General features: G+C 38.2%; 1 protein-coding gene across 1 annotated transcript; it reads right to left on the bottom strand.

Annotated features, from left to right (window-relative positions):
• Nucleotides 1-25,780, bottom strand: ING3 (inhibitor of growth family member 3). The gene is made up of 12 exons (XM_025464782.3): nt 25,640-25,780; nt 25,325-25,396; nt 21,975-22,075; nt 20,128-20,193; nt 9,963-10,059; nt 8,311-8,382; nt 7,313-7,432; nt 6,876-7,033; nt 6,108-6,301; nt 4,628-4,820; nt 2,020-2,058; nt 1-317 (listed from the first exon to the last, which is right to left on the bottom strand). Exons 1-12 carry the CDS (start codon nt 25,665-25,667, stop codon nt 201-203), a joined length of 1,257 nt encoding a protein of 418 aa, XP_025320567.1. The 5' UTR covers nt 25,668-25,780; the 3' UTR covers nt 1-200.

Below are 25,780 nucleotides of genomic sequence, written 5' to 3'. Positions count from 1 at the left end.
AGGAGTGCATAAATAATTTACTTACATTATTAAAATACAACCCATAAAATTCAAGTTCAAGATCTTACAGGATTGTCTTTGTAAATCCTTGAAGTGGTTGCCTGGAAATGCATTGTGTCTTCTTTCCTTCTCTTCTTTTTTTAAAGTCCTATATAAAATGTTTAGTTGAAGATTCTCTTCCTCAAAGGAGACGGCCACCTTTATTTGTGCCGACTGCCTCTTCTCTTCATTGCAGCAGTGCACTGTGGACAGTACCATTTTCCTTTTGGTGCTTCTGTCAACCCAACACATCCATAATGGAACCATTCTATTGGGCACTGGAAAGCAAAGCGGCAGAGCAAAAGTTTTCAACATCTCCAGAGATTACAGAGTATAATATGCCCACTAGACTGGATATCAACAATAAGATGCAAGGAAACAGAACTCTTAGATCTAGGAGCTGATTTACAGATCATTGAACACAACTGGTAAGTTTCAGAGATAAGGAACTGGAGGCAGAAAAACGTATGCATCTTTATTAACTCGGAGGTTCATGTAAACTATTTCCATGATCCCAAGCAATGAAGGAAGACTCACTAATTCTCGTTAAGCTGGAGAGTGAGTGGATACCAATGGTCGAGGACAAGCAGTGAGATGGGTCTCTCACAAACAAAGTAAACACATTTTACGGATTCTATTTAACATTCGGCCTTATTCACTCCCTCGTAAAAGCAAAATAAGCTAGCTGCAATGAAAAACAAAGGGATGTCCTGGATTTCCTGTCTGGGTAGATCTGTTCCTAGATACACAGAGCAAAGGGATTCTAGGGCAGCCCGGGCGGCTCAGTGGTTTAGCGCCGCCTTCGGCCCAGGGTGTGATCCTGGAGACCCGGGATCAAGTCCCACATCAGGCTCCCTGCAGGGAGCCTGCTTCTCTAAGAAAAAAAAAAGGGGGGGGGGATTCTACTCTGTAACTTATTAGGCAGTCCTACACCTTCGGCAGAAAATCTCAGCACTCGGAAGAGTACAACTGGGAATGAGAGAGATCAGAGGCTAGGCTGGGATATTCACAGAAATGCATCATTTTTACTAACTGCCCCAGGAGTTTACAATGGTGTTCTTGGAACGACTGGGCAATACTGTTCTACAATCATCTCAGACAGCCCACAAGTGATTGTAAAGGGGAAGCGGGAGGACAGGCTTTCTCCATCTACGTGAACGTGTTGGGACCCCGTCAGGTCAGGAAGGCACGAACGGTAGTGTACCAAGCCAACCCTGTTCAATCTTCACATTGTCTTAAAAGTTTTAAACTGTTATCATTAACCTTAGGGTTATGGTATTATGGACTAGGACTTCTTTAGAACTTAGGGTTCTGTTACTCCTCTGCAGGGAAAGATGACCAAAGGGGAAGTCTGAGAAAAATAAGGAGGGAGTGAAATTACTAGAAAAAAATATTCTCAGCATCCAATAAAGATACGTATGTAACCAAAATTAAGCTTCCTTAAAAGAAAAAAAGGAATTCTTTTCTTTCAGTTTTATATCAGAAGTGGCTCTTATCGGCTGACAGCTGCAGAGTACGATAGGAAACACTACACTGGTAGGAGGAAAATCAGTTGTGGCCTCAACGTTTCCCATCGCTCCCTCGCCCCCGCCTCGTCCCCCCAGCAGCAGGCTTCCTGACACAAGGTACTGTTGTGAAATTCCAGTTCCTCACCGTGATAAGTGAACTGGATTCCAGTAAACACAGTATTACTTAGTAAAGCAGGTGGAGGATGTTTCTAATTCTCATACCACGTAACACCTTTTGAGATTTATCATCTGCACATGAAATCATAAAACTGGCTTTAAAAAAGTTAAATTGGGAACACATGAAGGGACTCTATCCTGTTTTGGAGAGAAATATTCTAGCATTAATATAATGTAATTAACGTAACTGCAAATCTGTTTTCTTAAACTGAGAGGCACCCTAAATAAGGAAAATGTTCAAGTAATAATACTCTGTGATTTTTTTCATTCCTAATTTAAAAAGTTTAATACTTACATCTTGGTTATCACATCCCACCATCTCGCCATAGGATACCTGGTTAAAATAAAAGTAAATATTTATTATGACTATACAACAAGCATCTAAATTCTAAAACCAAATTGCTTATGATACTGTTAGAAAACAGAGGAGAATATAAAATTGCGTTAAGAAATAGGACATATAGCTTTTTAACAAAGATTTTTAGAAAGATTTATAGCTTTTTATTAAAAGATTTTTTTGGGGCAGGGGCACAGAGGTAATACACAAATTATGTTCTGTTTGAAAATCTGAAAGAACCTTGACAAATTACCTTTGTGGATAGTTTCTTTCCTAAAGACTTTTAGTTTCTTGATTACTTACTTACTTACTCAAGGTTTTAACTTTTTCCTGGGTCCTGTGAGCTCATTTATATTTTTACAGGAACAGCTGTAACTTCTAAATTTATTATCAATTTACTATCTGCCCTTTCTCATTTTTCTTTTGGCTGGTCATCACCAGTACTTTAGAACACAACTTTCTAATTCTTGAGTTATTTTCTCAATGGACTGAAAAATGTTTCAGACAGGGTTAGAACTAGATGTTATACTATCTGAGTCTCCACTCGAGGGAGAGTATCTGTATATGGGTCTATACACATGAACAACTTCTCTGGTTAACAATCTTTGGAGGCACTCAGGTTTTTCCCTTAAAGCTCTACAGTTTATTTCACCCAGTTTTTAGTGTTACAAATGGGAAATCTCGGGTGAATCTGATTTTGTTCTTTTACAGGTAATCTATTTTTACCACCAGGATCCTTAAAGAATTTTCTTTTCTTAATAATTGATATTAAAAAAATGTTTGTTGGGTGATAGAAAACCTAATCAACTCTTAAATGGCAAATTCTCAAAAATTAGATTGCCGACTTATACCATGAAACACAAGAAATTGCGATGGATTAAAGTTTTTTTTTAGATGGATGAATGGATTAAAGATTTAAACATAAAGAAACTGAAGTATATCAAGAGCTAAACAAAATCATTTGCAAATGATAAGAAATACAAGACGTATTTATAGGGGGAAAAAAGGCAAGGAGGTCTTCCTAAGTATATACCCCATGGCTGACTTCATAAGGAAAAAGACTGACATAGTCATTACTCCATAAAACTGGAATTTCAGAATAAAAAACAAAACAAAAAAACATCTAAACCAAGCAAAGTATTTATAACATACACGACAAAAATGATAGAAAACTCGGCCCACACCATTGAGTCAATTCATAAAAGAGGAAATAAAAAGTCAAAAAAGGGTCCAAATTTGCTACTAATATAAGTTGAAATGATTGTGTGACATAAAAACTATCAAATTGGTATGTGGTTTTTAATACAAAATAGTATCCATCATTGGACAGGGTTTAGGAAACAAGCATGCTCACTTGGTTTTGGTAATGAACTTCAGAAGATAATTTGGTAGGCTGTAACAAATATTCTAACTTAATTTTATTTCTAAAATTTCAAAAAGATTATCTTAGAAATTAGTGTATAAAATGGATTACATAAAAAAATGCCTACCATAATATAATCGTAAATTTTTTTTTAACTGTATTTATTTATTCCTGACGGACAGAGAGAGAGGGGCAGAGACACAGGCAGAGGGAGAAGCAGGCTCCATGCAGGGAGCCTGATGTGGGACTCGATCCCGGGTCTCCAGGATCACATCTTGAGCCAAAGGCAGACGCTCAACTGCTGAGCCACCCAGGTGTCCCATAATTTGTAATTTCAAAAACACTAAAAATAAAACCTGTGCCTAAATATTGGCTTACAAAGTTATATACAGTATAACATTTAACTGTGAGAAGATTAAAAAAAAAAAAAAAAAAAACTACTTCAAGAAAAATGATGTGCGGTACACATGACTGTGAAAAAGTGTTCCATGAAGAATATACTGAGACCCAACTGGTCAAATACACACACACAGACACACATACACACGTGAGCATCTGTGTGTACATACGGGTAAAAGACTGAATGTTCGTGCCTCTCCCCCAGAGTCCCGTGTTGCAGCCCTAGCCCCCAATGGGACTGTATTTAGAGACAGGGTCTGTGAGGCGATAAAGGCTAACTGAGGCCAGATGGATGGAATCTTAACCCAATAAGGCTGGACGCCCCATAAGAAGAGGAAAAGACACCAGAGCTCTCTTCACCATGAGGATACAGCATGGAAGTGGCCCTCTGCTGGGAAGGAAGAGAGCCCTCACCAGGAATGGGATCAGTCAGCACTTTAGTACTGGACTACATCGCCTCCCGAACTGGGAGAAAATAGAGTTCTGCTGTTTGAACCACACAGCTTACGGTACTTTGTCGTGGCAGCCTGAGCAGAATAAGACAACACGCATGTCGGGTAAACAGTAGTGATAAAACAAAATGTCTAATTCTAGGTTAAATCCAAGGGCTGAGATTATGGGTGACTTACACAGTCCTTTATAACTCTTTATATTTACAGCAAATGTGATTTTATAAGAATCAGAAGAAAATCATACAAGGAAGCCAAAGTATTTTAACTGGAAAAAAAAGCGCTTAAAAAAATCAAACAGCTCTGTTTTCTATTTTACTGAGATTCTGCTTTTGTAGACATATCAGACTTTTACCTGATTGCAAATGCAGTATCGTGGTTCATTTGGGTCGTAAGTCCAATCAACCTGACTGTTTGAATCAGACTCTGGTACTACTGTTGTTTGCTGAGAGATTTCTTGTACGACGGTTGATGAAGAAGAACATGACGACAAGGAAGAGGAAGAGGAGGAAGATGATGACTGCTGACTTGAAGACTTGTTGTTGTTTCTGAAAAAAACAGTATCAGTTTTATTTGCTCAGCATCCAGAAGTTATGGGAGAATAATTCCTAAATGAGTGGTATGAAATGAAATGACATTAAACGTAAATTAACGTTAAACATGAAGTTAAACTAACCTGATACACAGGTTTAAAAGCACAGTTATTGAGAGCAACAAAGAGCAACATTTTTCATAACAGTTTATTTTTGTTTTCTAGAGAATAAAGATATCATAAAAATTTCTTTCAAACTATGTTTTTGTAATAATTTTTTAAATCTGTTACGACTTAATGCTGACTTAAATTACAGGTAATACTTGTAAGAATTAGTGTTCGCTACGGCTATCTTCCAGACATTCTTTGTATTTTTAAGCAAATTGAATGCTCTTCATCAAAATCTAAAACACAAATACACAAAAGCAGTTGATGAAAATGATCATGATCATCAACTGAGATGTGAATACTTACCTGTGTTAAGACAGGAAAGAGTGTGCAAATTCGCAAGGAATTTAGCAATATTTACATGCTAATTAAATTTTAAAATAGGAAAATTTATTATCAGCATTTGTAATAAATTTGGGTCATTAAGATGAATTACTTTTTGAGGTACCTAGCACTTTTGTGGTAATTCTACATTGATCATTCCTGGGATTTACTCACAGGAAATATAGTACATTTAAAAATACATTATGATGCAATTATTAGATAACAGCTCTTCTTCTGGTTTACCATTTGAACTTTCATTATGTCTGAATATCTAGCAAATGCAGATACTGGGGATAGATGGTACTAAACCCTGTTAAGGTTTTGTGTTTAAGACAGACAACCATCCTAAGAGTCTTATATACAAAAATATAGGGATATTTTCATACTTTCAATTTGGGGGGCATAAGACCAAGAATTAATACAATTTCCTTTTAATAAAAATGAAGAATTTTGTTTAAAAAAAATTCCCAGGATAAAATTTGTATCTTATGCATTAATTTACATTGGGACACGTGACAAAATAAGGGGCCATAAAGGAAAAAGTTTCCATAAAATGGCTTATCCTAATGAACAGAAGAAAGTAAACAGGAGTCATTTATACCTAATTTAAGACTCTAGAAAGATTAAAGACTTTTAACACCTTTTAGAGACTTTCCTCCTCCCGCAAGTATGACAGTGTGTCTTCCTGCCTCCCCCACGTGATCCTGATCCATTACATCCTACCTTTGTCGCACATGGCCAAGCCCAGCTGGATGCCAAGCCGACTGCATACTTAGTAAGGGCACAGGGCCACTGTAACAGGGAAACCTACTTGCTCTTTCTCCCGCTCCGGGAGTCGGCTGCTGACGAGCTGGCGTTCTGTGTTAATGTAGTCATGAGTGCCGAAGATGATGAATAGCCAGCTGTTTCTCTGGGCATTGAAAATTCTTTTCCCAGCTGAAAGTCATTATTCTTAAATGCTTCATAACTGGCTTTTAGACTTGATGTTCTTCGTCCCTCTTTCATCTTAAACAGACGTTCATTGATAATATTAATACACATATATATGCAGATTTTCTTTTTCAGTCCTACTAGTTGCAGTATTATGTCAGTTTATCCAATATTCTTTTGCTTGAACCATTATTTTCATCACTGTCATTTGAACTATTTTATGTAAAGATTTAAAATCAGTTTTTACACAGTTAGGAGGGAACTAGAGAATTGGTGACTTAATTTGGAATATAAACTATACAGAAGCGAACAAGTGTAATGCAGTCAGTTCAGGGCTGCGACACAGAATGGAGTACTGTCCTAGCAGGTGCTATGGCTTCTTGTCAAAAACATGCACATCATGAGCAATCACTGTATGAAGGGATCTGCATGACATTGCACGAATCCATTTTTTTTACTTTTCATTATCAGGTAAATTGATGCACATCCATTTCATTAAATAAAACATCAGGCATCATAAAACCACGGTTTAAAAATGAAACTATACAATAATGTAAGAAAACTCTGTTCACACCTCGTTGTTTCTATTAAAGTTTGCCAATGATTCAGACAAAATGTACCTGCTATTTCCAAACCTCTTCCTTTTTACCTGAGCTGTGGCTTGAACTGCTTGAGCTGCAGCCATGGTAATTGCCCCTGCACCAGTTCCTGAAGATAATGAGCCAATATTATAGGATGCCAGAGGTTGGGAGGAATTCACATTGTAAGCATTGTTGGAAGAAGTTGTAGAATTATTATTTCGACACCCTATGTAGAATTAAAGAAGAAATAAAAATGGTTGGAGAGAATATAATGTTAGGGAGCTTAAAATACATTATTTCCCAGTACAGATATAATCATTAAATTTAACATTTTCATGTCACTATAAAATTTTCATGCGCCATTTTTCCTTTTTCTTCTTTCCCCAAATGTGGACTTTAAACCAAGTAAAAAATCAGTATGATTTGTTAATCCTGAATGCTTTCATTTCTCCTTATTTTAACATATACAAACATCAAAAATTCATGTTTAAGATAATAAACTTACCTAGCGTATTTTCCTTAGAGGCATCTGATGTAAGCGTAGATAGAAGAGCTTCAGATTTAAACTTCTTTTCAGGAATATGATCTGTCGTTGTATGGTGAGAAGTCGGATTATATTTCCTTTCTGAATATAAATAAAGAAATTTTGTGTTTTAAAATTTTAGAGAACTGTGGACAAAACATAATACTTCCATTCAGTTACAAGCAGGTACAGTTATGTCCTGAGTTCTTTATGGAATACAGAACAATATGTTTTCTTGGAAGACAGGAGAAGCAGAACTCTCTGTGGCACCTGGTTTTTTAAGAGTAGCCTTCTCACACATTAAAAATAACTTCAGCAGCAAAGTACTGCGAATAACTCACAAGGCACCATGGTTTCACATATAGCATGATAGGAATTTTGTTTTCAAAACACTATCTACAATTTTGAATAGTTCTCTCAACCATTCTTTCATATCAGATTGATCTGTCACAAGATGCGCTGATACAGTCTTCTAACTAGCTAAGATCCAACCAACCATTCATTTACTCACTAACTCACCAACATTGGGGCCTTCTTATATGCCAAGCAGCACACTAGGCACTGAAGAAGCAAGGATGGCAAAAAACCAAAGAGCCTACCATCACGTAGCTTATCGTTTGACTTGAATTATAACACTCTCTAGAGAGAATCAGGTGTCTGTAATGTAGGAAGTATATGCTGCTATTAATACCATATATTTATCCTCAATGTATCCCAGGAAAAGCAAACTCTCTACTCCCAAATCAAATATGCTTTTCTCAAATGACAGCAATAAGTCTATCAGGAACTGTAAGGAAAAATAAAAATAAAAATAAAAATAAAAATAAAAATAATAAAAAAATAAAATAAAATAAAATAAAATAAGGGAGAGATATTTTTTTCTCAATTGGTTGTATGGAGCCAATTAAAAAAGAATATACAGGTAATATAATGAATTTTTAATTATACTGAAAATTGTAGCTGCCCAAAACCAAACTTACTTTCCACTGGAGTATGTGAATGAGCATGGTGATTGTTCACTGGCTGTGAAGGAGTATCTAGTTCCAAAGATCCTAAGAATGAAAGGCACAGAGATACATGTCAACATAGAACTTTAAAGGTCAATCAACTACAGGCACTCTGTACCCTCACCTACCAGAGGACTGGGAGCCCTGATGCACATACCTGTATCATTTTAGTCAGAGAACCACCACTGCCAACTTTATCCTGAGGCAATTTCATCCTCTCTCTAAACAGTATGTAATCCACTTCTTAATATTCACCTTACGTACAAAAAAGCTCAAGGCATGCTAATGTCTAATTGGGGAATTCAGGACAGCAGGTACCGCATAAGTGGATGAATGGATACTATAACTCCATTTCCGATAAGATCTAAAAACTCAAACTAGTTATACTGGGCTGAAGACCTTTCTACGGGAGATCCTAAAGTATTAGGTGATGGGACATTACCATATGAGATAAAATTCTTTGATTGTTAAAAGGACATATGATAGTAAAGACTTCCTAAAAGAAGTTAGGCACAGAATCTCTACCGCCAAGCATTAAAAGACTTTTAATGAAATTTTCTGGGTTTATCTTGATCCCTTGAGATGAAATTATGGCAGGGCACAGGGTGGAGCAGATTTTATAACTTGATTTCATTTAGTGTGTCTGTGTCCTTACAGAGGATGCTTCATTAACCTTCCTGCAGTACTGAATAGGCATGAATTATTGTTATTCACAGCTATTATCAGCATCTCGAAAAAAAATTACAACAGCTACAGAACATTTTATTTTGTCTCAAACACTATTCTCAGATAGGATTTCCTTGGAATAAAAGTATCACAAATAAATTAGATGATCATCTAAAGTGATAGATCTACTTTTGAATACAAAATTGCAACTATAGATACCAACATGGACTCTTGACTAGGTTATTCTCCTAGTCTAGGGAGTGTGTGTATCTATACATACACACACACACACACACACACACACACACGACCCAACACCATACAGAAATTCTTCATCAGTGTGTAGAAATAGGTACATGTTCTTGCTGATGAAATGCATCAAGAAAAAAAAAAAAGTAATCAAGGTAAATTACAGCAGGTGATCAAGTTGAACCTTACAAAGAAATATTAAAATTGCTTCTGATTAATAAAAAAAAAAAGTTCACTTTTTTGAGAAAAAGAGGAAATGCTTTGGAATCAATTAAAATCTTTCTTACCAACACAGTTGAGGAAAAGCCTTAAGGCAGTTCTCATGAAAAAAATAACAACCTTCCTCAGAGTTTAAGGGTATCTAGCAGGCAGGGCAAAGTCAATACATTTAATGAAGATGGTTAGCTTGTTTCTAGATGGTTATATTTCTTTAAATCTTTGTTCTCTCCACTTATCTTACTAACGTATATACATATTAAAAAATATTAATATGTGATTTTAATAAAAAGCAAGTGTATGATATCCTGCATCATGTCTCTCAGTATCCATAACCCAAATGGTTCTAGCTGCTGGAGTCCAAGCTGTCCGGCCCGGTTGCCACCATCCACAGAAGCGCAGGATCTGAGAAGTCTCCACGGGACAAGTGTCTCCTCAGTGATTTGCACATGGACCGTGTCCAACATTGATGGAAAACTGTAAATTTTACTTACGCCTCTCTAATATTTCAGTAATTCCAGCATTATCAGCTTCCAGCTCCATTTTAAACTTAGCCAGTTCCTGATCCAGCTTTCTCAAGTGTCGATCTACCTGTTTCAAAGAAGATCAAAGATAACCACCAAAATTTGGGACACTATTAAAGTGTCAGTTTAGTGAGGAAAACTAAATATTTCTTTTAGTGTATCTGCTTAGTATCCTTGAACAAGTCAATTAACCTACATCTCGGTTTTTTAATCTATGAAATAAATGAAGGTCCTATATGAAATAATCTCTCAAGTCTCCCTTAATAAATTTGAAGTTTTAAGAAACCAGAATCACAGTTTGTTAGAAAACATTCAGAAGAAGCAGGATGTGAAACTAAATAAAACTGATATTTGGGACGGAAGGGGAAGGAAGTGCAGGAGGGTGGGTTAACTTTTTATAGTATACACTGGGATTACTTTCAACCTAATCTCCTCCTACTTATAAAAAGGCCATCTACCACACTGCCATAGTATAATAACTGTTATTTAGAATGAAAGATCCTTAGTCTATAAACAAAGAGGCTACTATATTCTACACATATATTTCTCTAAGGCAGAAAAGTAAACCATTATACTTGTAAACATTTATGTAAAGGGTTGAAACAAAAGGGGTTTTTAGCCAGGAAACTCCATTCCCCGAAGAGCCTGGTTAAAATGGTTTTATTGCTAATACTAATGCCCTTGTTAACGTGGCAAATTTTATTTTCTCATTCAACTAGAGATCTTTTGACGGATTTCAAGTCTTAATTTTTTTAAGGTTAATATTAAATATCTTTTCAATACTTTTTCAACTTTACCACTTTGAAGTGAAACACAATTTTTGGATAATATTGTTACATTACTGACAACTTTTTTCAAACCCTAGATTCCCAAAGGATCACAGCTAAATAATTAAAAGTGACTTTCTTACAAATATAAAGTATCTATGATACACTATGGAGGCCAAAAAACATTAAATAAGAATGAAATAATGTGTGCCTAAAATGAAGGAGATGGGCAGAAAAATAGCAGAAGACAATCTGTCTGTGTTAGACGCCATGTAATGTGCTTGGTGCATTAGAAGCTCTTCTATCTTTTCTAACCCTTGTGCTAATCTTTTGACATAGGTTATTACTGTCTTCATTTCATATGTGAAGAAACAAAAGCTGCCCAAAGGCAGTAGATAATGCATTATGGAGAAAGGATTTAACTCTGATCAATTTGTAATAAGTTGTGCTTCACCAGTTATACCTAACATTGCCCGCTGAACTTCTTCATGTGGCACCCAACCGGTTTTTAACTCAGAATACAATTCAAATTGAAAAACAAGAATATTTTCTTGTTATTTATATTTTATATATTAACAGCACCCACTGGGGTATTGGTTAGTGACTTGTCAATAATTTAAAGCCTAGTTTTCCCTCCACCTTTACACACAAGTTATTTTTCAGAGCCTGGTAGAAACTATAATTACAATATTTAAAATCCTATAATAGTACATAAATGCTCCTATTCAAAGAACATGCAGGTAATTGAGCATCCTTTACTGGAACCTCCCTTCCAATAATAAAGTGTGAACACAGACCTTAGTTATTCAAGAATATCTCTCACATTGTCAAAATTTAATCTCAAGGGAAGTCAGAAAAAAAACACTCATATTTAAATTCTAAAACACTTAATGCAATGAAAATACTCCACCACTTTTATTACCTACGGATCATTCTACTAATAAATGTTGAGTTTTGTGCTTGGCGCTGGGTTAAATGGAAGATACGAAAAAAATGGGAGAGAGTCCCTGCCTTCATAGGAATTACAATTTGGCTGACAAACATGATAAATGTCTTTAAAATGCATATGCCCTAAATGTAGCAAATAAGCTACAGTTGGAAAAGTGTTAGAATAAGTACATAAAAAAAAATACGTATGTAACACTGGCTGTGGTAGACACAAAGTAGTTATGAGTTAGAGGGTGAAAAATGTATGTTTCCAAATAAGTGGAAAGAAAAATTAATAATTAAGGAATGAATAGAGACAGAAAGACCAACAAGATTCTCAGAGGAAAAAGAAAAAGTGATGTATGGTGTGGCCTGTAACAGGTGTATACAGTATAGACAGGTAGAATGTTAGAATCTTTGTTGGGAGGATGGGGCTGGAGTGAGACAAAGACATCGTGTATCCTCCCCTAACTCCTCACATCCCTGCACGTAAGAACTGCCTCAGTGGATTAAAGGCAGTACTGATGAGGGTTATTACATATGAGAGCATGGAAAATAATGATGGGATTTCCAATACCAGTAGCTAGGAGAAAGGAATAGAACCCAAAGATGTTACAATTCTAAAAACAAATGCATAATTAAAATAAACAGAAAAGCCTAAACCAGGTTGTGGTAGGCAGCTTTGTGAGACAGCTTCCAATCATTCCTACCTCCTGGTAGGTAAGAAAAAAGATCATGAACTGATAACTATTAGAAGCAATTATTAGGCAATGAGAATGGTTTTTCTTAGTCATTGCTACTGTACGAAATCAAATCAGAAGTTAGAAAGTTGATCACAAGATTTAACTCAAGCTATAAAGAACCAGCGTACTTAAATAGTATTAAACAGCCGCAGCAAGAGCTGAACTGAACTTGCCTGAAACCTGTAGGGTGCATCTCCTCTACCCCCATGATTCTGAATGGGGAAAGTATCTCCACTAGCAGATCACCCTAATGACCCCACAGGTATCAGACAAAACAACAACCTAAATTACCCCACTCCTCCATACATACCTGACCTCATACGATTGATTTATAGTAGTGAAGAGGGTGCTACTCCAGTTGAGAGATTTTCCATTAACCACAGGCTCCTAACACAAGGCTGACCACAGAGTCTAATTATTGATTTGTTCCCCACTTAATGTCAATGAGTACTAGCCACAAAAACTTCGTTACTTCTGCAGCCCCCAATCGTATCTGATAGCCCCAAATATAACTGCTTTAGTTTTAAATCAATTCTCTTTTTTTCTGACCTCTTCAGAACCAAAGGAAATTCTGTCAACATTATTTTTAACATCTTGATGATCACAAAGATAAGTAAGTCACCCCTGGCTCCTCAGCATGAAACAAAAAATCCTCATACTTTAACACTTTGGCATAGAGTTGTAATCCTTTATTCTTTCTCTTTTGACTCCTGGTTTCCAATATCCAAATTTTAAGATGTGTCATTGATGGACCCAAATGGAACTAAATACAGCTTTTTAAAAAAAGGTTCTACATGATTTATGGTTTTCAATACCATCAAATTCTAAATTTAAATATCTCGCTCTTTCAGAATGAGCACAAGTTAGTATAAAAAGTTCTAAGTTGAAATCCATGGCAATGAGAGATAAATTCCTAACTGCAAAAGATCTGGTAATAGTGCAGAAAGAGGGTAAATTGGAGAAGAAAAAGGAATCGTGATGGCAAATTACTTCTCTGATAAGTCATGAAAATGATTCTTCACATCTCTGAATTATATTTGAAAAAGGTAAAAATCTGATCCCTCTTGAGGCTGAATCAAGTATTTGAGGCCTTAGCACATCAACTACATATCTAATCTTCCTAAGAGACAATAAGGTAAGGATACAAGTCAAAAGGTCAAATCTACATAACATGTTTTTTTTAATCAGAGTATCAGATGAAGAATTCTCAAAGTTATAGGTAAATATATACCTGAAATATAATCATCTCAGGAAGAGGCCAGGATATAAAAAAGAAGCAAGTTCAAGGGTACCGAGCAATGTAAAAGACTGCTAAAAATCATTCAAGCATTAACTAAAAGCAAATTTTATCAGAGTACACATAAATCAACTTCATTAGGTATTGTAATCTAATGCAGCCTGATGACAGTGACATCTGGCTAAGAAACACAAATAAGTGTTTAATGACTATGACTATCAGGATTCTAGAAGGAAATTATTTTAATAGGATAGCTTTTTCGTTGTTCACTTCCACCAAAACAACTACTAAAATAAATTTTCAGTTTGTTCCAGTGAATCCCTAATGCCACCAATCTCTTCATTTGTGGATATTCATGCAGTCTGGTTTCTTTCCTTAATAAATGAAGTAATCGGTACAATGCTAGCCATAGCTTTAAAAAGTTTACTACTGATTTTAAAAGTAAATAAAGCATTTCAATAAAAATAATATGATGAAATACCATGCTATGTAAAAACACTGAGGTGCAAAATCAAACACAATTACATACTAAATTATTGTACATTAAGAGCTGTAAAAACAACACATGCTCATTACCTGAAATTACCGTAATAACACCATGTTTAAGCAAAGGCATAAAGACGACTTCGTCTAAGGTACAGTCCTCTCTTTGAGGTGGCGTCCTACTACTTCCAGAAGGAAAACCACACTGCTTCCACGGGCTTATAAGACCCTGCACGCGGGGGCTCCTGCGGCCCCCCTCAGTACACTCTTCTTTCTTACTGTGCACCGACCACACTGGCCTCCTCTCTGACTCAACCTGCCAAGCGCTTTTCCACCTTGGACTTGGCACTTGGTCCATCATCTTCCTGAAATGTCCTTCCTGAAGCTCTCTCCGCATGGCTGGCTCTTTCCCATTTCCCAAGCACCACCTCAAATGTCACCTACTGAGACCACACCACTCATCCTGACTACATTCTTAACTGCCTCCCCCAGTAACTCCTTCTTTATCCCTCTCTCCACAATGTTTATTTCCTTCAGAGCACTTACCAAAATCTGAACTCATCTTTGATTCATAGTTTGCCTATATTCATTCCTTCTCTGTGTCGTTACTGCCCACTTAGCACCAGTGACTGACTGCTCATAGCTGGAGCTCTAGAAATATTTGCTGAATGAATGAAAGTTATACTCTCCCACTATGTAGAAGTATATAAATAGAAGTACCACATGTTGATTAGATAAATGATCTATGAATAAAAATTACTGTAGGTTTACATTTATACTACATCTCACCGACTCACTTTTGAAGCACTTAGCTTTCTGTGCTCTCAAATATTAAATGTTACAGGAATTCCTCTTTCCTATTTATAAGGATTTTCACTTGGATATTTACTGTTGATATTTAATATATAACTAATATGAGATGGTACATCCATTTAGTAACCTCCCTATGAACAAGGCAATAATTCCCTTCTGTTCTCTTGCAATGATTTGTCAAAGTAAATTTCTTACCCTCCAGCATAAAGTGTTCAAGTACCACAAGCCACCCTGGCAATACGGTGCAGCACACAAAGTGCAAGCATTCCAAGGAGGCTGTATGTTGTTTTTTCAACATCTTATAATTACTTATTTGTGACAAATAAGTAATACTAGTTTTTCATTTAGGTTAATAGCATCAGATTTGTAAATAAATTTTCCTCTTAAATAAATTTCATTTAAAAATTTACTTAGTATATAGATATACAGATGGTACAGATAATCTGAAAACCAAATATTAAGGTCGGGGAAACACTGGATCAGATTGCCTCAAAAGTCTTACTTTTTCCTTCTGTTCACTGCTCAACTAATCTGCTGTGCCAGGGTCTGTAGGTACAGAATGATTACGAACCTCACATACCCTCAAGGGCCCTGATTACAAGATCTAATATTTTTTATTTTATGAAAATAACATTGTCTTTACTTTGTATAATAAGGTCTAATTGTGTTTAACAAATGTTTTCACAATTTAACAGGAATCTCTTCAAAAGCAAAGGAACTGAAAAGAGACAGAAACCATTGTGGAATTATGAAGTGAAAAGTATTTAAATAAAAAAGGCATTTAAATAAAACATGTACCTCACAATAAGTTTTAATACTTTAAAAAATGCCCCTTTAAAAAAAAATGCCCCTTTTCCTGAAGGCACATCTATAAATCCTGTTTTAGCACTTCCAAAATGAGCTTATGTATCAAAGAAAAATCTATCAAAACTGAAGAAACTAAAAGAAACTGAGAACAATTTAAAGACAGGGATACAGAAAAGATCTGAGCAAAGACATAGATCATCATAAGATTGGTTGGCCTCCTAAAGAGATTCTATAAAGGAAACTAAACTCATTTGAATTATTTTTTTTTAATTTTTTTAAATTTATTTATGATAGTCACAGAGAGAGAGAGAGAGGCAGAGACACAGGCAGAGGGAGAAGCAGGCTCCATGCACCGGGAGCCCGATGTGGGACTCGATTCCGGGTCTCCAGGATCGCGCCCTGGGCCAAAGGCAGGCGCCAAACCGCTGCGCCACCCAGGGATCCCCTCATTTGAATTATATTTACTTTCACTTCTCTTGGTTGAAAGTCATACTTTGAAAAGAAGGGGGTGTTTGCACTGCAGCCTACCCTTGTTTGTTTATTAAAACCAATCTTAGCAAGCTAAACTTTTGAGAAAATGTCACTCAACTACAGTATCTCACACAAAGAGTGACACCACTAAACTCCATCTCTAAGACTCGTAACTTGGGAGTCATGCTAGTGCCTTTTGTATTAACCTACTTAGGCGATTTTGTTGAACAAATATTTACTGAGACGTAACTACACTGGAGTCTAAAGACTCTAACATTAAAAAAAAAAACATACTTCTTGACATTTATAATAGGGGAGGCAAATATAAAGCAAAAGGTAAATAAATAATCACCATTTAATTCAAGCAATAATAAAATCATGGCAATAACCATGATTTGGCCACTGGTATGATTCTGTGGAGGGGTAGGGTAAGGTCCAAAGTGCTAACTACGTACTCACTAGCCTCCTTCCTTAATGACAGGGCCCCACACACCTGGGGTGGCAACGTGCCCTGTGAAGCAGCATTTCTAGAGGCAGCTACAGGGAGCCAAGACGATGTGAGTAGAATCAGCAGGTAAGATTTCCAGAAAGGCACTTTTCAAGGAGCTGAGTACAAAACATGCCCTTTTGAGTCTTTTCCTACTGCAATTCTTCTACACGTCCAGAAAAGAGGAGAAACGGATTAGAAGCAGCCCGGGGCGCTGAGGATGTCAGGGTCGCCAGACAAGCCCGATCTGCCTCCACCAACAGGTATTATACATGAGAGGAAAGCCAAGGCTTCTGTTCAGATCATTCTTGTGTGACTTTTCTAAGTGATCGAATCTCTTCTGCTAGATATAAGTGACATAAATATTAAGATTATTCAGGTGATTTTAGTAAAGAGACGGCATGTGCAGGATTATGAAAGATGGAGAGTTTCCCAAGCAAAGGTGGAAAGAAAAGCATGGCAGTCACTTTTTTAAGTCCCTGCACTGCGACAGGCTGCGGAAGTGGAGAGGAGCAGGTAAGGCGAGGTACTTAGAAGATGAAAGGAGTAAGACACGTTGATTAACTCCGTGTGGGGAGGCTCCTCCAAGCAGGAGTCCGGCTCGATGACTTCCGGTATTCCACGGCGAATGACTGGAACATCAGTGGTTCTTCGCAGAGAAGGAAAAGAGGAGACTAAGAGGTCAGCCTGAATATTAATACACTGAGTCCCGGGGCCTGGGGAATCTCAGGTAAGATGGAGAGGCTCCGGGGAGAAGCGTGAGCTCGAGGAATCACTAAGTGTGATTGCTAAACCCGAGAGGACACGTGGGAAATGGATGGAGGAATGTTTCTCAGCTTGGGCTGTGTGTGGAGTGTGCGTGTGTGGGGAGGCGGGGGAGGACCTGCCATTTGACCGGCAGCTCTTCCCCACGTGGCGTGTGGTCCTCAGGCGGGACTGGGTGTGGGGAGACAAGGCAGGTCAAGGGCCGAGCCCTGAGAACAGCAACCAAGCGAGGGCGGCAACCAAGATGCGGGGGACGTAGGCTCTTTCGTCTCAGGGAAGAAGGGACTTCTGTGTTAGGGGTGTCGTGACGGCCTGAAATAGCAGTGTCACACGGCGGGCTAGAATAGGGAGGAAGGGAAGGGCGGGGCGGGGAGGGAAGGGAAGCCACAAAAAGAAAAGGGCAAGACAGAAGGCCTGCAACTACTGGGGGCCCGGGAAGAAAGCGGGTGCGCGGGGAGAGCGGGGAGGGAGGCAGCGGCTGCAGGAGGGTGGACGATCCCAGAGAATCTTTAAAGAAGGAGCGTCTGCTCTGCGGCCCTCTCACGGGCCCTCTCACGGGCCAAGATGGCTTGACAGACCGGGGGGGGAATCCCCCGGCAGGGCACGAATCCCGACTGCTGTCCACAGATAAGGAAACTGAGGTTCCGGGACTGGGTACCTCCCAGAGCCCTGCTGTCGGGGAAGGGGGAAGGGGCCGACCTCTCCCCGAATGGGCTCATTACGCGCACCTGCTTTTCAGTGTGTCCCGCTCAATTCGTCACATTCCCTTCTACTGCCTCACTCCCGAGCCTAAACCACCTACCCCCCTCAAAGAATTTATTAAACTTTAGTCTCATTCTATGTTTATCCATTATCCCTGAGTGAACTGCTTCACCGTCGCTACAACACCTAATTCAGGCCCCTGAGCTTCTGAACAAATCCTGCTCAAGACTCATCTGATAGCCTCTAAGAAATCAACCACACTCTACCCCGCTTAGTCCAGTCTTTTACCAGATACTGAATATTTAACTGCGTTAATCTTTATTTGTTACATGTTTCTACGCAGGCTTTTCACTTCGGTTTGGGGGCATGTCTTCCCCACTAATTTACCAACACCTGGAGAACAGAAGCCATTTACACTGTTTACTTTTTATTCCTGCATTATGTGCAGATAAAACTCCATTATAGGGAGCACAAGAGTGAATAAACAATGTGATTCATAAATAATAGATATATAGACACAAAATCCCCACACATATTTAAAAAGGACATACTCATAGTAGACATATTTTTCTAAATGTACAGTTTTTAAACATACAAAAAGTAGCAAAGTAACAAAATATAAACAAAGAGCACAGCCAAAGAGCTGTATGATTTAAAAAGCAGGTAGTCTCTAAATAAAGACTGACACATGTAATCATTAACTACGAGGAGCAACGTTACTAAACAAATGCCTCTTGGATTCAAATATAAATGTCTCCTTCTGTGTTTACAGACATAATTCAAGATCAAAACATTTAAGAACTTTTTTTTCCAGTTCCACAATAAATCAAGCTATAGTTCACTCTACCTTTCTTAAGGTAGTATATCTTTTATGAAATTGTTTTCAGAATAACTGCATTACAGAAGCTATTACAGCCATTAAAAACGTCCACTATATGAGAACAAGGCAACATTTTCTATGGCTTCACAGGATGAATGTTCTCTAGTTTTCTATAAGCTTCTACAATGTATACCATATGCCGTTTGCATCTTTTATCTTGTGTATTATCAGTAACATTTATATTTACTGTAACATTTATATTTACTGTAATTTACTGCTCAGTAATGAGACTGTATCCAGATAAGATTACAAAAATAAGATATGAAATCTATATGCTAAAGTCGGTGATAAGTGTCCATTTGTTTTTAGCTTTAACCTGCTTTGAGGCAGAACCAGAAAGGAGTATTTCCTAAGAAATATATTTTAGAAGATGCTTTACATAAAAGAGAGCATCATTAATTATACCCGTTTGAGAAATACTGCCTCTGTCTTAGAGTGATTTCAATCTTTTGCAAGTGTTGCCGCTGCAAAAAGGAAATCGTTTTTTTTAAAGTTTAATTAAGTGTTTCCCATTTTTACCACCAGAACCAGTTGTTGAGTGCTATCTATTGACATCACTTAGTAGATAGTTGAGTACTACCTCTTAACACGGACTCAAATGATTTTCTTCTTCATTTAATCAGGTAACCAATAAGTCTTGTCAACATAGTAGTTTTATGTGTTTTTTGTTTTTTTTTTTTTTTAACCACAGAAACAAACTCAAGGTGATTTATCCGGTAAGTAAACACACTACCTTAAGATAAGGATTACTAAAATAAATTTAAACACCGATTCTTGTTAAAAAAAAAAAAAAAATCTAACATCAGCTAAAATCCTTTAACAATGTAAATTGGCTAAATGTAAGGTTCTTGACCTGTTGACTAAAATTGTGGACTCTGACTCTTTTCCACAATGAAACCAAAAAAAATACTGAAGCCTCAACAAATTAAATGGGATCAAGAAAGCCATACTTCAAATTTATTCTGTTCTTCTTATTAATATGTAAGTCAATCAAACTTAAAACATGCACAATTTAAATACTTATGGCAGAGCATGCACGTTAATTTTACTTACCAAGTCATATATCTGGTTTGCCAATTGTACCTTCTCATCTGCATCTTCCAAAGCTTTATAGTAATCCTGAATAAAAACATTTTCATTTCAAAAATAAATAATTTTAATATGTGTATTCAGCACATACAACTGCATTTTCATTATCATACCTTGTATTCAATGCCAGTCATCCTACAATAGCAATAAAAACCCAGTTAAGGATGGGATGGGGATGGGGTAGGCTTAGAAATTATATGTACAATGGCCAAGAATTAAAGGAGGATGTTCAACACTCCTAAAAAAGATGTAAGTGAAATTTATAAATAAGAGTCCAAATCTAGCCTCTAAACTAGTAAAAGTTATGTGAACTAATGATATAGCTCTTCTCCTTTCAAAGAAAATGTTATGATTTATCTAATTTATAAAGAACATTTGCACTCTCCATTTTTAAAACTTTTTAATAAAAGTATAACTAATGAAAAGATTCTGACCTGCATGTCCCTCCTTTCCAGTGTTCTGCAGCTCTCATTTTAAGTTAGGTATTAATTCATACAATTCAACCTATACTTTAGATTTCTCCTCAGTATAAAGCAAATCATTTAAAAACAAAAACAGGATTCTATCAATTTCCATGGAGAACTAGACTCTTCAGGGTATACAGCGAAGTGGTACTACACCAAAAACTTAACAGGCTAAAGGGATGATGACTGACTTAGGGTTTTAGAGTTGACCCTTGAACACGGCAGGGGTTGGGATGTCAACTTCTGTGCAGCTGAAATCCACATATAAGCTTCTGACTAAAAGCTTAACTACTAATAGCCAACTGTTGACCCAAAGCCTTTACAGATAACATAAACAGCAGGTTAATGCATATTTTGTGTATTATGCTCTGTATTCTTAGGATAAAGTAAGCTGGAGAAAAAAATGTTATTTGCGAAAATATATTTACAGCACTGTACTGTATTTATCAAAAACAAAAATCCACATATAAGTGGACCTGTGCACTACAAACCCATGTTTTCAAGGGTCACCTGTACAGATGGATATCTATACTCATACACATTGGGCCTCCAGGTATCCTCCAAGCCAGGACTAACTCTGTTATACACTCTAAATTTTTTTCCCCTAACAGAAATAATCTTCCCCCCATGTGGCAAAATAAATTACACAATACACTAAATTTGTAGTTTTCAAATTTCTTTCTCAGTTGATCTTTGAACAATTCTGTGAAGGTTATGGATGAAGGAATCATTACTACTCAGAGATACTAAGAGAACCTGTCCAATGTCACACAGCTAAATGGCAGCCACACCCAAACCCAGGCCTCTTATGTAGTTCTTCCAATGTATCCCAAATACCCTAGGTCACACATTTAAAGCAAACCTTGGGAGGAGATCTGATACTTATTCTAGTATGGAAGAGACCTATAAGTACTACACAACTAACCAAAACTCCAAGAACTCTGTATTTCTAGGCTCAATTCATATAAATGTAGCGTTTTAAGCTAAAAGACCTTTTAAGGATGCTTTCAACTGTTAAGATTCTATTCCTCTGTGATTCCATCAACTTAGTTACCTAGCAATATATAAAAAATGCTTCAAGGCCAGCTAATTTTCACCCCAGTTTGTGGCCATAATTGGAAGACAGTGTTATATCTGTAAAGACAAGGCAACTTTAATTAGCTATAACCAAAATAAAGGAAAAAATTGTACTTTTTAAGGATTCTATAAATATAACAAATTATTTAAATTATAGAGAGCTGTTAATAACTTTCCTTCACTTTGATATCCAGAAAACTACTTCATTTTAAAATATCTTTCTCAGAGGGTCCCAATGTTTACCGATACATCATCTAGTGTTGAACATACTTTTTTGATGGATGCCATTTGTTCTTCTCTCCACTCCGGCTTATTTTTCTTAGCATTCATAAAGAATTCACTGACTCTTTGTTCTAGTTGATCCATTGCATCTATGACATAATAAAAACATTTCATATTTAGATGACCAAATTCATACACTGAATATACATGCTTTGATTTGGAGAAAGAAAAAAATATCTGACAACACACACTCACTTGCCCAGTAATGTAAATATGTCATGCTTTGATTATGGAAATGCTTTAATTATTCTAGTAAAAAAAAAAAAAGTTAACAGTTTTCTCTGACAATTTATATTTGTTGTTATTTAAAATTTTTCCAGTAGTCAGTGTAGTCTAGTCAACAACGTAGATAGGTTCTATACCATAGTATTTCAATGGTACAGCCTTCAGGTCAAAAGCTAATGGTATTAAATCAGCCAAACGTGCCAAAGCACAATTTCCTATTAAAACTAACACTAGATAATCCTCACGTTTCTTTCAATAAGAAAAAGTAATAAAAAGATTTTAACCTTTTCCTATATGGCATTAAGCTCTCCATCATCTCCTATCATGACTGAAAGTAGAAGGTACATTTATTCACTTAATACACTCTATTATTTATTCTAGATAAGTTTTTCCCAAGTGTGTGCCAAGAATAATCATCTAATTCCATGTCTGCTAAAAAAAGAAAAGTGAAAAAAAATGATTCTGTTGCTATATAAGTGAAGGAAAACCGTCTGGAGATTTTTCAGGGCAATAATACAATAGGTTTTTCAAGATCCTAAGAAGTCTTAGTTACTTTTTAAAAAAATTTTTCCTTTGTTTAAATAAGCAATTTCTAACTTGTTTTACAAAGAAGTCTCTTTTATCAATCTATAGGATCTATTAACTTTAGAAAATTCTAGTTGTTATAAAATGCAAGTGTATAAAACCTCTCATCTGGGGCGCCTGAGTGGCTCAGCTGGTTAAGCACCTGCCTTTGGCTCAGGTCATGACCTCAGGGTCCTGGGACTGGGTGCCCCCAACCCCAGTCGGCTCCCTGCTCAGCGGGGGAGGCTGCTTCTCTCTCTCCCTCTGCCCCTCCCCTGCTCGTGTGCCTGCACCCACGTGTGCTCTCTCTCAAAGATTTTAAAGAAAATCTTTAAAAAACATAAAAAAATAAAACCTCTCATTTGTATAATCCAATTACAAATCACAAGAGAATTTAAAATTTGTAATGATAACGAAGCAAAAATAAGTCACCTTTTCGTGAACTTCTGCTTTGTATCAGATACTATAAATTCTAGTTTAACTGTGTTATTTTAAATCCTCAGATGATCTCCATTCTATAGACAAGGAAAACCCCTCAGAAGTGGTAATGCGGTCAAGGTCAAAGAGTAAGTCAGCAAAACTCTAATACGAACTCGGATCTATCTGACATCAAGATCTGTGCTCAGTCCCATAGAAAACGCTACTTTAGCATTTCAACTACATGACAGTCAAAATGAATTTTGTGGGCAAGCTAAAGAAACACACAGTTCAGACTCCTACACTATGACCCACTGAACATAAAGAAGGCTTCCGTAGCCCATCACCTTGTATGCCGCATGGCCACATGGAACGCACCAGAGGCTCAGGAACCTATATTCATCACCCGTGGGTATGAAAGCGTGGGGTGCGAGTGTGGGGTGGGGAAGCACGGGGGAAAGGACAGGCCCTCAGGAGCTGCAGGATCCTCAGGGATGCTGGGTCTCTGATTTCTTTCCATGATACCCTTTTCCCCCCAGTCATACCCCCAAACCCAGATCCTCCTCCACCGCTACTTTTCGAGGACAAAAAAAAAAAAACCTAGTGGCATGAGAAACATTTTACGTAGATAGCCTAACCACAGCTAGAATAAATGGGATCAAGGCACGTATTTTCTTGAGGACAGACCGCATGAAGGCCAGCCATTAATATCAACTGCACAAGTTTTTTTGTTTTGTTTTGTTTTGTTTAAAGTAACAAATGCAACTTTAATTGATTTCTGGATAAAAACTACTCAGTGCAGGTCAGTAACCATGGCAGCCCCTGCTCTGTTGGAGCCATCTTCAGGCTCCAACAGCCTCCAAGACCATCTGTTGGACGGTCTTCAGGACCTAGGTCAACGGGCTATTTGCATTATCTCATGTCATCCACAGTATTAGAAAAACATTAGATCAATTTAGACGAGATGCGCTGCTGGCAGCCAAGCCTACATCTACAGAGAGGGTGACATCCGGGCTTAAGCGCACACCCCATTGTACATTTTAATCATGTAACGTAAAAAAAAAATAAAATAAAATAATCGTGTAACGTGTAATTCATTCCGCACTCGTAGTTCACAGTATGGTATCCCTGCAAGAGAACCGGAACGGCTGTATTACATTCATTTCATAAAAGGGGGAGAAGGCCTGTGAGGTTCTTTCAGAGCACGACAGGCGTAAATTCGTACTCGTTTTAACTGTGATTTTGCTCCAAGTGTTGACCTCCTCGTTTCCAAGGCACTGACTCTTTCCTTGCTTTGAGTCAAATCCTTCACAAAAACAAAACAAAACAAAACAATCGGATAAACCAAATACTGCTCTATGAAAGAACAACGGTTAATTTTTTTTGGGGGGGTGGGTGGGTAGGGGGAAGGAACCAGACTACCAAGCTACCACTGATCGATGAGAAGTCATCACTTTTATTGCAACAGATAAGCAGCTTTACAGGAAGGTCTATTTTCCTCACTCGTTTTCATGGGGGGGGTGGGGGGGGAATAGCATCATCCTGCTGGCGGGTGGGAATGCATCCTGCAAGGTGCGGCTTTGCAAGACTCGACATTCCAAGTTCAGCGGGGTCACTAAAGAGCCACACCAACCCCCAGGCTGCTGGGTTTTCCGCTCTGCAGAAAATTCTGAGCAGAACCAACTTCAGCAGAAGTCTAAATGCCGAAATCTACGTTCCGGACGCAAGGGCTCGGGCCAGAAACCACCATCTTCTCCACACCTACACCGACGTGCTTAGTTAAAAGCATGTGTCTACGTCCTCCCCGGAGGCACAGAAACTTTTATCGCAGTCTTGAATTCGGGAAAGAAACACACACGCGGGCCCCAGCGCCTCCTCCTCGGGTAAAAGCAAAGGGGGAAGCGGCGTGGACAGCAAGAGGCAAGATGCGGCACTGCCTTGTGTATGTGTGTGTGTGGTTTTATGGTTTTGGGGGGGTTTTTTTGGCGTTTGTTTTTTTTTTTTTTTTTTTTTAAACGACTCCTTATGCACTAGCCCGTGAGCCGGAGGAGAGTCAGAGAGCAGAGGCGACGACGTCGGTGGAAGGTCTGGCCCCGACCGCGCGCGGCCGGGCGGGCGAACCGCCGACTTACTCTGCACCTGCAGGTCCATCTCGCGCATCTCCGTGAAGCGGTCCCGCAGGTCCATGGGCAGCTGCTCAATCACTGTCAAAGGGAGAGGCCGTCAGCGGGGCGGGGCCAACGGCGAAGGGCGCGCTGACGTCACTGCGTGCGTGCGTGCGTGGGGGGGGCGAAGGAGCCGGCAGCCCACAGCCCGGCTGCCAGTTACCGTGAGAAAGAAACATCCCCCGCCTCCCCCTCCCTCCCGCCATCCCGCCCGCCCGGCCGCTCGCGCGCCCGCCCGCCCGCGGGTCCCCCAGGCGGCCCCCGCCAGCGCCGCCCACTCACTTTCCAGATAGTCCTCTAGGTACAACATCGCGGCCCTTAGAGCTGGGGCAACGAGGGGGTCCAGGGGTTTATTTGTGTCACTCGCTGTCGCCGGAGTTTTGTCCCTTCCAATATGGCGCCTCCGCTAGCAGCACCCGCTCG

This window comes from Canis lupus, chromosome 14 (assembly GCF_003254725.2).
Source record: "Canis lupus dingo isolate Sandy chromosome 14, ASM325472v2, whole genome shotgun sequence".
Taxonomy (NCBI): domain Eukaryota; kingdom Metazoa; phylum Chordata; class Mammalia; order Carnivora; family Canidae; genus Canis; species Canis lupus.
The sequence above is the reverse complement of the archived record's forward strand: the minus strand, read 5'-3'. Positions and strand labels throughout refer to the sequence as shown.